This window comes from Catharus ustulatus, chromosome 1 (assembly GCF_009819885.2).
Source record: "Catharus ustulatus isolate bCatUst1 chromosome 1, bCatUst1.pri.v2, whole genome shotgun sequence".
In the NCBI taxonomy this organism is placed as follows: domain Eukaryota; kingdom Metazoa; phylum Chordata; class Aves; order Passeriformes; family Turdidae; genus Catharus; species Catharus ustulatus.
The window spans coordinates 20715116-20728970 of NC_046221.1; the positions used below are offsets into that span (position 1 = coordinate 20715116).

The following is a 13855-nucleotide window of genomic DNA, read 5'->3' on the forward strand; positions in this document are numbered from 1 at the left end:
GAAATAACAGAGCATGTTATTCTTTAGTTAAGGAGTTAGTTTTAGTATGGAAGTACAATATGTATTGAGTAATGTCACCTGGCCCTTGATCAGGACACAATCTTCTGGCCTGTTGTTTGTAGTGGATGGCTCTCCCAGGTGCCATTTTGTGTATGTCACTGGGCTACCATCACTCCACTCAAAATACATTTGAACCTTATGGTCATTCAGCCCAATCCACAGCTTGTCTGTTGGCTCTAAAGATGGAAGCAGAGATAAGGCACTCCAGGCTTTTCACAGCACCAACCATTCAGCTTTGGACATAGAATTCCTTTCCCAAATTCATGAAGTATAAAATCATTTAGTATGATTTCTGATAATTTTATTAATTAATATTTTCTAATAAATAGTAAAGACTGTATTTGAAAATTAAGATGTAAGGAAATCCTTGCACTGAATGAAAAATTGTGCTCTTCTTCCTCATCACCAGCTTAATGCTGATACACCATGATGATGTGATAGAACTCTGAATAGCTACTTTTCAGTTCCATTGCACTGGTCAAATTTTAAAATACTGGATTTATGTAACTTGAAGCATAAATGTTTTAAGCTTCTTTCAGCAAAATGAAAAAAACAGGGAAAGCCCCTAAGCCCAGCCCCTCAGAGGTACATCAATTATTTTGGCAATAAAGAAAACCAGACAACATCCAGAATTCAGCAGGAATTACCAATTCAACTGTCTTGTTTTCCATACAGGCAAAGGCAGGAGACCCCCTGGAAATACTCACTGTACCCAAGCTGAGACACCACAAAGCTGTGCTCCTCAAGGCTTTGGATGCTGGCCAAGTGACTCCCTTCCTTCTGACAAGAGGTCAAAGCTCCTTCCCATCCTTTGCTGTCCCTGAAAATCCTGTAGCAGTGATCTACATAGGGCACCCATCCATCTGGGCAAGTGACAGGCCCAGGGTCACCTAGGAACACGTACCAAGGCTTTAGAGGAGTTCAATTGCCATGCAAGGGACGTGACACTGAAAATATTTCCATTTCATCTGTGCAAAAGTTCCAAACTAAGAATTTTCTTTTGAAATTCTCATCAGAAGGAAATTATGAACACAAAATGAAGTAGAGATAAATTTGGTTCTCTAAACCAGGCAATTTTTAGCTTGGAGAAGGAACGTTTTTTAATACAAATAATATCTATTACAAATTCTACGTTTAGTCAGATGTCAACAAATATATTAATTTTGTAATGCATTATTCAAATGTATTATTTTTGTAATTCATTAATTTTATCAGCTTTTGTATCACCTTATTTTGCAGATAGGAGAAATCAGACATTATCTGCAGATAACATAGAAAGTTTATGAATTTTTAAAGTATTAAGTCTATTGATAGAGTAAAAACCATCAAGACTAAGTTAGAGCTGGATGAATACATAGGGTCACATCAACAGGGAACTTTTCATATACTTAAAATGTCTCATTTCATTGTGTCAATCTTCCATTGTCTCAATCTCCACCACTTCTGCAGTGAACTCTGAACTTGCTTATCTGGATGCTGGTTGAACACAAGTAATGGAGAATGACTTAGAACCACACTAAATTATGCATCTTTCTTGGGCTTATTTTTGCTGATGTTTCTCTTCTGAAGAAAAACTTTTGTGTTGCTCTGCCTTTTGGTGGTCAGCAGTGTGTGTACTTAAAGGGAGACCAGGCCACTGAAACAGCGAGTGGAGAGACTAGCTGGACATTATTTGCTTTTATCTGTTTCAGTCTGTGTGTTGTGGAACAGGAGATCAGACTAGAAAAATTGAAATCATTGTAAAAAGCATACCAGAGAAACAAGAAATAGTTACATGTCTAATAAGATTCTTCTGTTCATCTTTGTCAATATGTTGAGTGATTCAGACAACAGCTTCTTCTTAAATTATCAATATATAGCAATATACCTGAAGGAGCCAAAGTAAAGTTCCTTTTCTTACAAATATAACCAAGTTTCTGGTCACATTCCCAATTTTGCCATTTGGCATTTGTTTCAGGATTCAAAACTGCACAGAGCTTCCCAGATTCTGGAGAAGGGCTTCCTTTGGGAAAAGTACAGAGAAAAAAAATAATGAACTTTTCTGAAAGAAAAACAGAGCTCTAAGGTCTAAAATGCACATGAGAGACCACTCCTGGATGAAGTGATGTTGATCATGTCTTTGCCAGCTTTGGCAAGAGCTAAGGTATGTCTCCAGTCATGGAAATGTCTGTATGAAGTGTAGTGTGTAAGTTAGGTAAGTGGATACAAACCTGCAAACTCATACTTTAGTTGCTAGTCAAGAAATGGAAGACTGAATATTTTTGGGACAGGCAGTGTTGCTTTCACAGCTAAAATATTTTTGCAATACACTGAAAGTTTCAGTCTAATATTGCTATAGAAAAAGATGTTTTTCTAAAGCTAAAGCAAGAAAAGCTAAAATACATATGACATGGCATATCTATCTGACAAGAAAATTTAAAGCAGTGTTTGAGGTATGTATATTTTTTATTTGGAAACACAAAATCAAACAAAGTCTCATTTACCTGGAGCCCAGTTTAAGTACTGGAAAGGGCTGCCTCCAATCCACTCCCATCCACTACTCAAGTCCAGTCTGTTGAGTCCAATCCACAGTGCAGAATCTGTATCATCTGTTAATTCTAAGTTACAAAAATAAGATAAATTATTATTATATATTATAATAATATTATTATATAAATTATAAATCTCTTTTGTATTAGCAATGATTACTGTCAGTGTCTCCAACAAGACTTGCAATTCCTCAATATCCAACTGCAAATATCTGTAGATACTATGGTACCTGATAAATTGAAATATGCTAAAGTTTGAATACTCTAAAAAGGCAAACAAAGAGAAACATCCTGGTTTATTCTATGAACTAATGCAAAATGAACACAGATATATATCCACAGAGTATATCCAAAACAAAATTGTTCCTGCAGAATAAGCTAAATTCTCTACATTTAAGTAGAATTACTGGTAGAGTATAAACAATTATAATAAATCTGTTAGAAGTCAAATTAATCCTTAAAATTAACAATAAATATTTTTCCATTTCATTCCTTCATCTGTATGTGGGTAAGTGAAGCTGAAATTTGATATCTACAAATAACATATTTTCCAGTTTGCCAGTGAATGAGAAAAACAGCTTTCAAAATTTCATTTGAAACAAAAAGTCCTTCTTTTGGTATAAAGATAAATCGTTTTTCTTTATTCTCCTTTCTTCTCAATTTTTTTTGAAGTCTGCTTTTGACCACAAGTAAGACTTTAATTTACTTTTCAGGATTTTTTCCTCCATTTAAAAAAAAATTTTTAATATAAAATAAGATTTGTAATTATGAACTAAACTGTTACACTTGCAGGATGCTTGAATCCTTTGAATTCTATGCAAATTTGATGCAATTTTGATATGAACTTGCAAATTCGAAGAGATTTTTTCTTGCCCACATATATTTAGGTCCAAAGGCAATGACCAAAATCATACTAAATAATCCTTAGGTATTATGATGGCCTGAACAGAATGAATGTAACCTGAATGTAACCCAGAGTTTGCTTTGCTGCCTTACCTTTAAGGTATGTTTGCTCATGAATGTCTGTGATACTCAGTAATTCTGCATTTTGCTGCTGACAGCTCTTCCTGGCTTGGTGCCACGTGAGAGCTGAGTCAGAATTTATTTGGTAGTGAACATTTGTTGACAGATCTGTAATCCATGTGCTGTCTTTTTCTGTGGAAAGAACAATAACAACAGAGGTCATAGTAACTTGCAAACAGAAAACTGAGTTGCAGGCTCTTGTTCTGTGTGGCAAGTTTTCATTCATCTCCTTAAATTTCACCTGGGCTGCTCTTCCGAGACCACTGAAAATGTTACAAGCAGATGGAAAAGGACAAAATTAAGGCTAGTAAACTGACAGGTAAAGCTGGCCTATGCTGCCTCCTGTTCCATGAAGAGAGACAAGTCAGAATCACCACAAGGAAAGTGATTGCACAGGAAAATACATTGCTTGGTGTGGATGGCAGAAGTCCCCAGTGGAAATTTTGAAAGAAGTGCGACATCTCCTTCTCTCTCTAGACCTCTAGACAGCAGCTCCCTCTGAGAGATGTAAGACCTAGCTCTAGACCTGAATTTAATTTCTTTCATCAAAAACTTCTTAGATAAATCCCATCCCTTTTCAAAGATCTTCTGGATGTGCCTGTCACACAGCAACAGTGCTAAGCAGCACCATGCTCCTCCTCTGATTACCTTTGCATCTTTGATTTGTTGAAGATCTCTACATACTCAATCAAGCACAACATAAAGTTGTATCAGGTATTTGATAATTCCCAAAAGTCAATATGAAGATTAATTTATAAAAGATATCTGAAAGCTGGGACTAGCTCTCAAAAACCTTGAAAATTATTCAATGACCCTATGTCACACACCTTCAGGGCTCAGTGGGTGAGGCATCTTTGCAGAAGCCTGGAAAGCATAGCTGGCTAGAGATTTGTGCCACAATGAAAGTCCACTTTAAATCAAGTGGAGTAAAGGGGCATTCCAATAAAAAAGACAGGGCTGAATACGAGCTGTGGGGAGAAATATAGAGGAAAGATGAGATGTGTCATGAGATGAGGTGGAGATTTCAACATCATGAATGCAAAGCTCTCCAGGCCATAAAAGGAGGTAGAAGGGGAAGTGACCACAGAAATAGAAGAAAGTGATTGAACTTGCAGAGAAATGCCAGGCAGATGTCAAAGGGGTGGAAAGGTTGCTTCCTGGACAATATTAACAGGGCTTAAAAGCATGGGTAAAAGGACACATTCCACTTTAGCAAAAAGTGTATTCAACATAGATTTAAATATTAACTTCAACATCAATCTTCCTACAGTGCTCATATTTGTGCCCACATCCATCACAATGGAAGTCCTCAGAGAAGGACTGTACAACTATGACAGCACACATTCTGGCTGGGAAGCAGCAAGGAGCTCAGGATTATTGTGCTGCTCAGCAAACACCCCCACAGCCAGTGGAAACTGAATGCTGCTTTACTCTTCAATTACTCTCTTCACATCTTTGTGCAACATGTTATTTCCTTGCAACGTGGGCTGCAGCATGTGGCGATGCAGCATGTACTAAAATACATCTTGTGAGTTATGAGCTGTTATTACAAAGATGATACTCTGCTGGTGCTGGTTTGCCAGTGCACCCGGAGGCTGGGAGGTCCCTTACCCGGGGATGGACAGAAGCCGTAGCGCTGGTCGCTGTCGTAGTGGGCGGTGGTCGCGCACCAGAGCCGGCCGTCGGCGCGCCCCTCGGCCGTGCACTCTGCCCACCACTGCTGTCTGTACTGGAAGGGGAACACACACGGTGCCCCAAAAGCGTTCCCCAGCAGTGTGAAGGTCTCTGGGAAGACAAAATGACAACATCAACTTGAAAAGTAAAAAATGGATGTAAGCCAGGGAAAAATTAAGTTCTGTGGCAGAATTGCATCTCAAAGTGCTTTCTGTGGTTCCTGTCCCATAATCATAAAAAAATTGTTTCAGCACATTTTCAGGCTTCAGCTGGTGACATATGTTTTAGAGCAGTGCTATTCTGATGTGAAGTAATATATCATAGATGAGGACTATTGTGAGGTTAAGACCTCTGGTGCTCTTATTGCACCAACTTTGTGTCAGGTTATCTTAAATGAGCAAGCAGCTAATAGCTGCTAAAAGGCCGTTTATTACAAAAGCGCATCAGTCTCAAAAGCTAAGTCACAGACAGTAAAGTCCATGCTAAATTTTGGTAAAGAGTCACAAATAGAAGCAGAAGCTGCTCCTGTCAAGGTCCCGGGAAACTGATGTTGCTGTGGCAGCTCCTATCTTCTTCTTGGGTGTTGATGACAGCAAGCAAAGCAAAGCAAAGCAATAGCAAAAAGCAGTCACAAGAGCTGTGGCAAAAAGCAGATGGTAAAAAGCAAGTGGCAAAAGCAAATGGCAAAAAGCCCCAGCTCTCCCCAGTACATACTCCTTTATAAGATTTTTCCAACAAGCTAGGATGCAAACTTGGACCACCACTTCTTAACCTATTAGAATTTTAATTTCTTAACACTCTAGAATACGTATAAACTACATATACAACCTATCTTGTTCTATCTGAAAAATGGAAGCAATATTCGTACTAGAGCTCTATTATGTCTAAGCACTGTCTATCACTGAGCTTCTGGAGCCTCTACTGAAAACATTACTGTTTTTCAACCTTCACTAGAACTTGTTTTTCTACTCTGGCATCTGAACCTTTCACTTACTAAAAGCACTGAAGCTCATACTAAAACTTACTTACTGACTCACTTACTCATCCCAAAACTTAAACTTACACCCCTACTTTATGTGTGAGTTAACTTAGCATACTTCAATCCATTCAAAGACTTTAATTCAATCTCTGCACTCTGATTTCTCTCTGAAGAATTCAAAGACAACTTGGCTCACTGTGTCCAACAGTCTATAATTGAATTTCTGACCAGGATGCTTTTACAATCTTAATAAGGCTCCAGAACTCTACCCTATGATACTTCTATTTCAAATAATGTTAAGATTTACATAACATGTGCAAGAGCAGGAACTAATATTTATAAGTCTTGATTCCTGGAAAAAAAAAATCTCTCTCTGGTTTTATTCCAGTGACCATTTAAGTATCTCATACAGTGAAGCAGCTTCCTACATGCACAGCTAAGAGTTCAGTGCTCAAATATCATGTGAAGTGGCTTTTAGAGCATTCATTGTGGATGTGGGTAAGCTAATCAGAACAATCAGAATTCATCTAATCAAAAGAGGTAATTGCACTGGTGACTATAATTATTCCACCAGCATCCTCATCTGTTGAGTCAAAAAAGCCATGCTTCCTCCATACTTAAATCACTATTTCAGACTTTTCTCGGCTCACCCATGTTGTGCTTCATTCACAAGGATGTAAATTTCATATCCCTGTGACTGTATAAGAAACTTATCAGTGTTAATGTGCTCTGTTAATAATATAGTGACACAGTATGATGAGTGGTAGTGGTTTTAGAGAATACTTTTACATATTATGAGAGTATGTATATACATAATCACTAATAATATGTGTTTATAGAGTATATAAAGAGTACATGTAACACTTATAGTACTTGAAATACTAATGTACTCTGATACATAGATTAAAAAGTGTGTGTGTATAATACATGCTTGGACATACAGTAATTTCACAATTACAATCCGCACCATTTTGACTTAAATTTAGCTCCCAACCCGGAAGTGCGGCGTAGACTCTGGAGCGGTTAATATATTAACAAATTTAGGAAATTTCCAAACCCGGAAGTGAGAGCCTGCAAGCGCGGCGGCACTGCTTGCCCCCGACAAGCGCAGCAGCGGTGCTGCCCAGTCCCAGCAAGCGTGGCAGCGCTGCTCGCCCCCCACAAGCGTGGCAGCACTGCTCGTCCCCCGCAAGCACAGCAGCGCTGCTCGCCTCCTGCAAGCGCAGCGGCGCTGCCCAGCCCCGACAAGCGCGGCGGCAGTGGCGGCTGGGCACGCCACTCTCCCGCTTCCTGGCAGCTGCGGCGAGAGGGGCTGGGGCTGCTCCCTGGCGGCCGCCCTGAGCAGGGCCGAGCCTGTAAACCCCGCCATCCCGCGATTCTGTTACTATTTGGCAACTTTGTTGCACGCGGGTCCTTGCTGCGAACAACAGAGCGGCTTATAATTGGGTGTGACTTGTGTATGGACAAAGAACGAAATGTTTGCCAACACCCGGAGATGCGGCTTATAGTCCGTGCGGCTTGTAATGGTGAAATTACTGTAAATGTAACATTAAATTCAAGGTTAAGTACTTCAGTGCACTGATTGTCTAAAACTCTGGTGGTCACTGAAGGAGTCAGAATAGTCAAAGATCCTAAATACTCTAACACTCACAAAATAAATTAATGTAAAGGATGAAAGAATAAATTTTCCATACCTTCATATCCCTGGGAACATAAAACATCCATGGACCCATAGATATTCCACTTATTCTGTGCACTCAGCTCTTTCTTTAACAAAACATTATCGTGTTCTTCATTGCCAGGACTGAAAAATAAATCTTCACCTTGGATTGCAAGGAGGCTTTCATTTCTGCATTCCCACCGCTGGAGCTCACTTTTTTGATTACAGGGATACAGGGTGACCAAGGCCTGATCCTTCTTCAGTGGCACCCCCAGGCATAGTTTCAGTTTCACACTCATAAGCTGATGATCTGTGATCCACCTGAATTTTTGTGATTCATTGTCTTGATTGCAAGTGGCAGTTCTAACTGACTGTGCAATAGATGCCTGAAGACAGAGTCTGTTGACTTTATTATATAGTAAGAATGTTTTAATGTCTGTAAAACAAAAAAATGCATAGAAAATATTTAATATAGAATATATGTATAGTGGACACATGACAGGGTTCTGCTTCTCATTCACATGAACAAGAAGTCATTGCAGTGGTGGGCAGCAGCAGCAGATGAGCTGAGCACAGCTTCTGGGATGTTTTACATGGTCAGTTAATTACATCAACCATACTGCTGTTACCACTACCTTGTTCTGTCCAACCCATCTTCAGATGCATGACCTCGTAGATGACTGACCTCTGTGAACTTTTCTCACCCTTCCACATCTTACAGGTCTCCCAGGGGGTACACAGCCATCTTTGCTGAGCCATGTACCTCCCCTACCCCAAATCCACTTTTCCTTTCCTTTTTCTCATATAAATGTGAGTGAACCAGTCTGGGCTTCTCAGGCGTCCCTCTGGGCTCCTCAGATTTGCTGACTACAAGATCTGCCATCCCCTACTCTGAGCCATTGACTACAAAACAAGGAATGACCTGGGGAAGACAATCTGAGAAAGCAGCAAGGATCTGGGAGTAGCAGCATCTGACACTTGCCAGTGTAAAGGCTGGGAGAAGCTAGAATGTACACCGGCACCAGAAATTGTCTCCCCAGCTCTCCAGGCAGTTTATCTGATCATGCCTAAGTGTTGACTTAAGGTGAGGTAGAAGCAGGGGACCTATTTGCAGTCCTGCAATGAGTTTAGCAGCAACAGTTGTGAACTGTGCCTATGAATTTGCTTTGCCTCTTGTCTTGTACTTTGTGACCCATCTGGCTGTATTTCCTGCCAAAGCTTGTGGGATTCACAACCAGTTTTGGTCCCTGATACATGTCTTGAGCACTGGGTGTCATATTTTATTAAAATGTATTTAAGAGGTTGAAGGCATTTCCTTTAAAAGCTTGCAAAAAATGGAAATTGATATAATTGGTAATATACAGTACACTGAAAATAATTATTCCAGGCTGCAGGGAGACCGTGGTGATTTAAAAAAACCCATATACTCTCAGACAATCTGTGACAATCCTCAGGAGTTAGAAAGGTGAAAGGATTTAACCTTAAACATTCAGGTCTGCAGAAATCACCTGTTTAATATCTGCAAGAGAAGTGCAAGTAAAGGGATAGCAGTAGTGTTGTACACTGCAATTCCACAAGAGATTTCCTGAACTTAATCCAATTTTATTAAAAAAAAAATTGAAATTCTTCTATCCACTTTATCAATGCCAGTGATTCAATGAGTCTGTTCAAAACAGTGAATAAAACCCACTTTACAGCCATCATCCGTGAATATCTTAATGCCCTACCACTATTTCCACATTTCACTCCCCTTGAGATTTTTCCTGCCTGATTTTGCAAACCGTTACCCACACCAACAGCTCAAAAATCAGAACAAAGAAGTATAGAATTAAATAAATTTTTAAAAAGGCATTGAAACATATATTATTATTTTCTTAGGTCTGATCTTCTGAGGTTGTTGAAATGATTGTGGTAGTATGTATTAATTAAGAATTGAGTCTGTGGTTCCTTCTACATTTCGTTTTTTTCCATGTGATCATTCCTCTGCCTCTTGCCTGCCATTAAGAGGTTCCCCATCCCCAAACTAGTAATGTACATATTGGCAGTACCACAGACCCACAATCACCCAGAAAAGCCAGAAGAGTGGAAGCACTTTCATGAGACCCTTCACAGGAAGCAAGCAGGAGGCACTTACCCGCCAGCTGCAAAGAGCTGGGAACAAGGGAGACAAGAAGAAAAAGCCCTGAGAACATAATTGCAAATGCTGTTTCCTTTTCTTCCCTTCACCAAAACCTGGGTGGTGGGAGCTGCTGGAGAGAAAGTCCTGCTGAAGAGAGAACAGTGGCCAGTCCTCCTCAGTTTTGCAGGCTGGATGGTTGGGTAAAATCTCTGAGTGCTAAATAAGGAAACATTCTGTCACATGGCACATTTCTGAAAAAGAAGGCCATGTGGCACAAATTTTGCCCTCAAAAGAAATTACTTCTCACTGAGGACAAGCCACGTTTCCTTGGGAAAGCAAGTAGTCACAAGTTTTTATCACACTCCATTCCCACTGTCTCTGCAGAGGAGACGTGTGGAGCCCATGGGATCAAATAAACAATGAAATACTAAAGACAGAAATACAGCCTCAGCTTTTAAAACTTATATCTTACCGATGCAGAATAAAAAAAATTCTAGCAGGAAAACACAGAGGTCTCCTATTTTCATCTGTGAGATGAGACAGAAATGAATTTTAGAAGACTTTAGTGAAATTCATTCTGCAGGACATTAGAAAAATTTCTGCCCTTCTACAGGAGTTTGCCATTTTCCTACATTTCTACATAAATGCAACTAAAAAACTATGTGAAAAATGGCTTATTGGAAAATCAATGCTTCTTTTTTTTAATGAAGTAGGTAATTTGACAGCCATACCAAAAGTCAGTCACAGTTTCAGGGAATGCCACGTATTGCTTTTTACCCAGATCAAGATCCTGCCCAGAGCCAGAACTCAGCACTTTGGTTTCCAAACTTAAAGATGGAAACTTGAGAAAAACAGTGCTCTCAATACTCCCTTCCTGACCACTGTAGACTGCCCCTATAACTGTGTAAAGGCCTGATTTAATCACAGTGGATTTTTTTTATGGAAAGATTTTATTTTGTTTGGAAAAACTTCTAAATGGGAAAAAACAACTGTGACACAAAAATATCGTTTGAAGTGTAGCAACATATTGATTGGGACCTGTAGCTGAAGTACGATACCAAGAAAATTTGTCACCCTCTTGTTTTTAGCCAAGATGGCTGCACTTCGCAAATACAGGGTTTGATCCTGCTTACCTGCTCAGCAGAAAGACAAGGTAAGAAAGGGGATTAATTCCCTGAGAAAATATATGGGGTTAAAAAATAAGAAAGAAATTGAACAGTGAAATAAGAAATTACAAGGAAATGCTAGGTACAGATCTTAGCGCAAAGTTATCTTAGTCTGACAATACTTCCTTACAGTATTTGATCTAGTTCTATGAGACACATTGTTGTTTATATTGTCAGGGATTTTAACAGTCTTGTTTTATCCTGGAGCCTGTACAACATGAGGCTGGGAGGAATTCCATTTTCTTCCCAGTTGGACATTTTGTAATAACAAAGAAATAAAAAGGAAAGGATCCATTTTCTTCAGCCTCCTCTGCACCTCAAGCCACACCAGAGCCAGCTGCAGCCTGGTAGTAACACAAACATTGGTTTTCCCTTCAGCCTGATTTCAGATGGGCTCTTAGCTTAGGGCTAAAAATCTGAACAATCTGAACAATTGCACTGCATCTTTGATACCCCAAACACTCCTGGTGTGCTTGCACCTCTCGTCCAGTACTGAGAATTATGGGGTGCTGTGCTGATTCCCAGAGAGGGGTGCCTGTTCCAGACTCCAAGGAAGAGCAAAGTTAAAACAGTCAACCTCACAATGTCCCTTGCACCTCACATACACCTCAGGGAGCACCAGGCAGGAGGGGACACTGCCTTCTTGCTCCTTTGCACTTGTGAAACCTGGCAATACCAGGCACTGCCCCTAGCCACTGCTCACAGTGAATCTCAGCACAAGCTGCATCCAGCCAGGAAGTGCAGCTTGGCCAGTCCCCACGTGAAAGGTCAGAAATTGGGCTAACAACAGTTGTACTCCCCAGCATGAATTCAGACAATTCTCTGTTACTTCAAATTCAATTGTTATGCCAACATCCCAAACACTAGTCTCTTACAGAGAGTACTGATGGCATAAAACTTGACCTGCTTATGAATTCCCTGGAATTCCACCAAGTTCATTAAACTTCTACTATCTCTAAGGGGAAAAGGACAATCTCAACAGCACCTTATGCCCACCTGTCTGATGAGTCTGAATGAATGGGAGGTGGGAGGTAACACGCCATGGTGGCTTTGCAGGTGATAATTTGTCAGTCACTGATGTTGGGTGTTCACAGAGTGCTGCAGTGACATAGAAAGACCCATACAGTGCTTTGGGATCTCTTCCAGGCTGCTTTTTTTGATGAAAATGCAGCTCTGGTCAGGGTGAGTGTGCCCCATGCAGCTGCAGTGTCTGAGAGCAGCAAAGGCACTGCTGCACTCCTGCACCTGCAGAGCAGCCCCAGCCATGTGGGCTCCTTGCAAGGTCACTGTTCTCATGGGTTATGGCATTAAATGGTCTTGCTTTGCCAAATTTCGTTGAATATTTTGATGAGCCTGCTATCTTTCTGGTCAGGTTCTAGCAAGGGGGATAGGTACTCTTTGTCATAATCATTTTCATTCAGGCTGATAAAGGTAATAGTTCAAAGTTGTTCTGACAAGGTCAGACAAATGAAATCCACACAGATAAAAAGAATTAGTATTAGTATTGTGGCTATTATTGTGGCTGTCACATTAATTTGCTTGTTTTCTGTACCTACCTGGTGAAAGCAATCACAAAGCATGTAGTAATTAAGCAGAAATATTTGTATTTTTCACCATCCTACTCTGATTTGATTGGTAATAGACTAAACAAGTTTCCCCAGGTAGAATCTATTTTTCCTGTGACAGTAACTGATCAGTGATCTCTCCCTGTTCTTACCTCAACCCAGGAGCCTTTTGTGGTACAAGTGTCAATTATGTTAACTTGGGAAATAACAGCAAGGAAAAGATGTGTACTGGAATCAAATCAGCTTTGCCTTATGGGCTTATATTCAGCCTGAAGTTTTGAAAAATTTAATGTAGCAAAGCTAAATCGTTAATGTAATCTCCTGGAAGCTGCATAATATCTAAGAATGTTACACATGCTTAATATATATATGTTAGTATATGTTAAATAATATTTATAATAATAATAATAAATTTAACAACAAATATAATTTTCTTAATGTTTGTAAGGTTGTGGATCACATAAATCAATTAAAAGATCATAAAAAAATGCCATTGACAACAGGGCCCAAATTAAGGGATGGAAGAGTCCCCCATCTAGGACACTGCACCCAAGGGTGAACGTCACAGCTGTGGATGCTGCACAGGCCTGCCTGGTGACACAAGCATCTGAACTTCAATATTCTGGCTGAGGCACAGCAGACAAACGTGCTCCTGGAGTGCTGGTTTACAGATACACTCATCAACCTTCTCTACTACCCTCTAACTGCTTCTTGTTAATTGAGCCTCAGCAATCATTGGAAATAATCAACAAGCCTTTTTTGACTACTGTGTAAATAATGGATGGTGGAAGAAAAAAATAATTTGTCCCGTCATACTTCCTGGATACTAGTATATAGTTTTAAAAATAACTGGAGAAATGCCTGTTCTTTATATTATCTCTATGATTAGTCTTTGTTTTGTTCCTTTGCTTTATCATTGTTTCCTTTCTTATAAAAATAAGTGTATACTAATTTCCCATGGGCAAACACTTCAAGAAACATCTGGACAATGCTTTTAGACATATAGTTTAGTGTTAGGGTGTCCTGTGTTGAACAGGGAATTGTCCTTGATGATCCTTATGAGTCTTTTCCAACTGGAGGT

The 13855-nt window shown here is 39.8% G+C and overlaps 1 protein-coding gene across 1 annotated transcript in view; it reads right to left on the reverse strand.

The window, feature by feature from the left end:
* Positions 1–10236, reverse strand: part of LOC117003518 (macrophage mannose receptor 1-like) — a 36494-nt gene extending 26258 nt beyond the window's left edge. The window contains exons 1-8 of the mRNA XM_033073522.1: positions 10059–10236; positions 7959–8360; positions 5223–5396; positions 3585–3743; positions 2544–2657; positions 1928–2062; positions 768–950; positions 79–236 (exon numbers count right to left, since the gene is read on the reverse strand). Coding sequence (XP_032929413.1) covers positions 79–236; positions 768–950; positions 1928–2062; positions 2544–2657; positions 3585–3743; positions 5223–5396; positions 7959–8360; positions 10059–10116 — 1383 coding nt within the window. The 5' untranslated portion in view covers positions 10117–10236. The remainder of the gene's footprint in view (positions 1–78; positions 237–767; positions 951–1927; positions 2063–2543; positions 2658–3584; positions 3744–5222; positions 5397–7958; positions 8361–10058) is intronic.
* Between the last annotated feature and the right edge of the window lie 3619 nt (positions 10237–13855).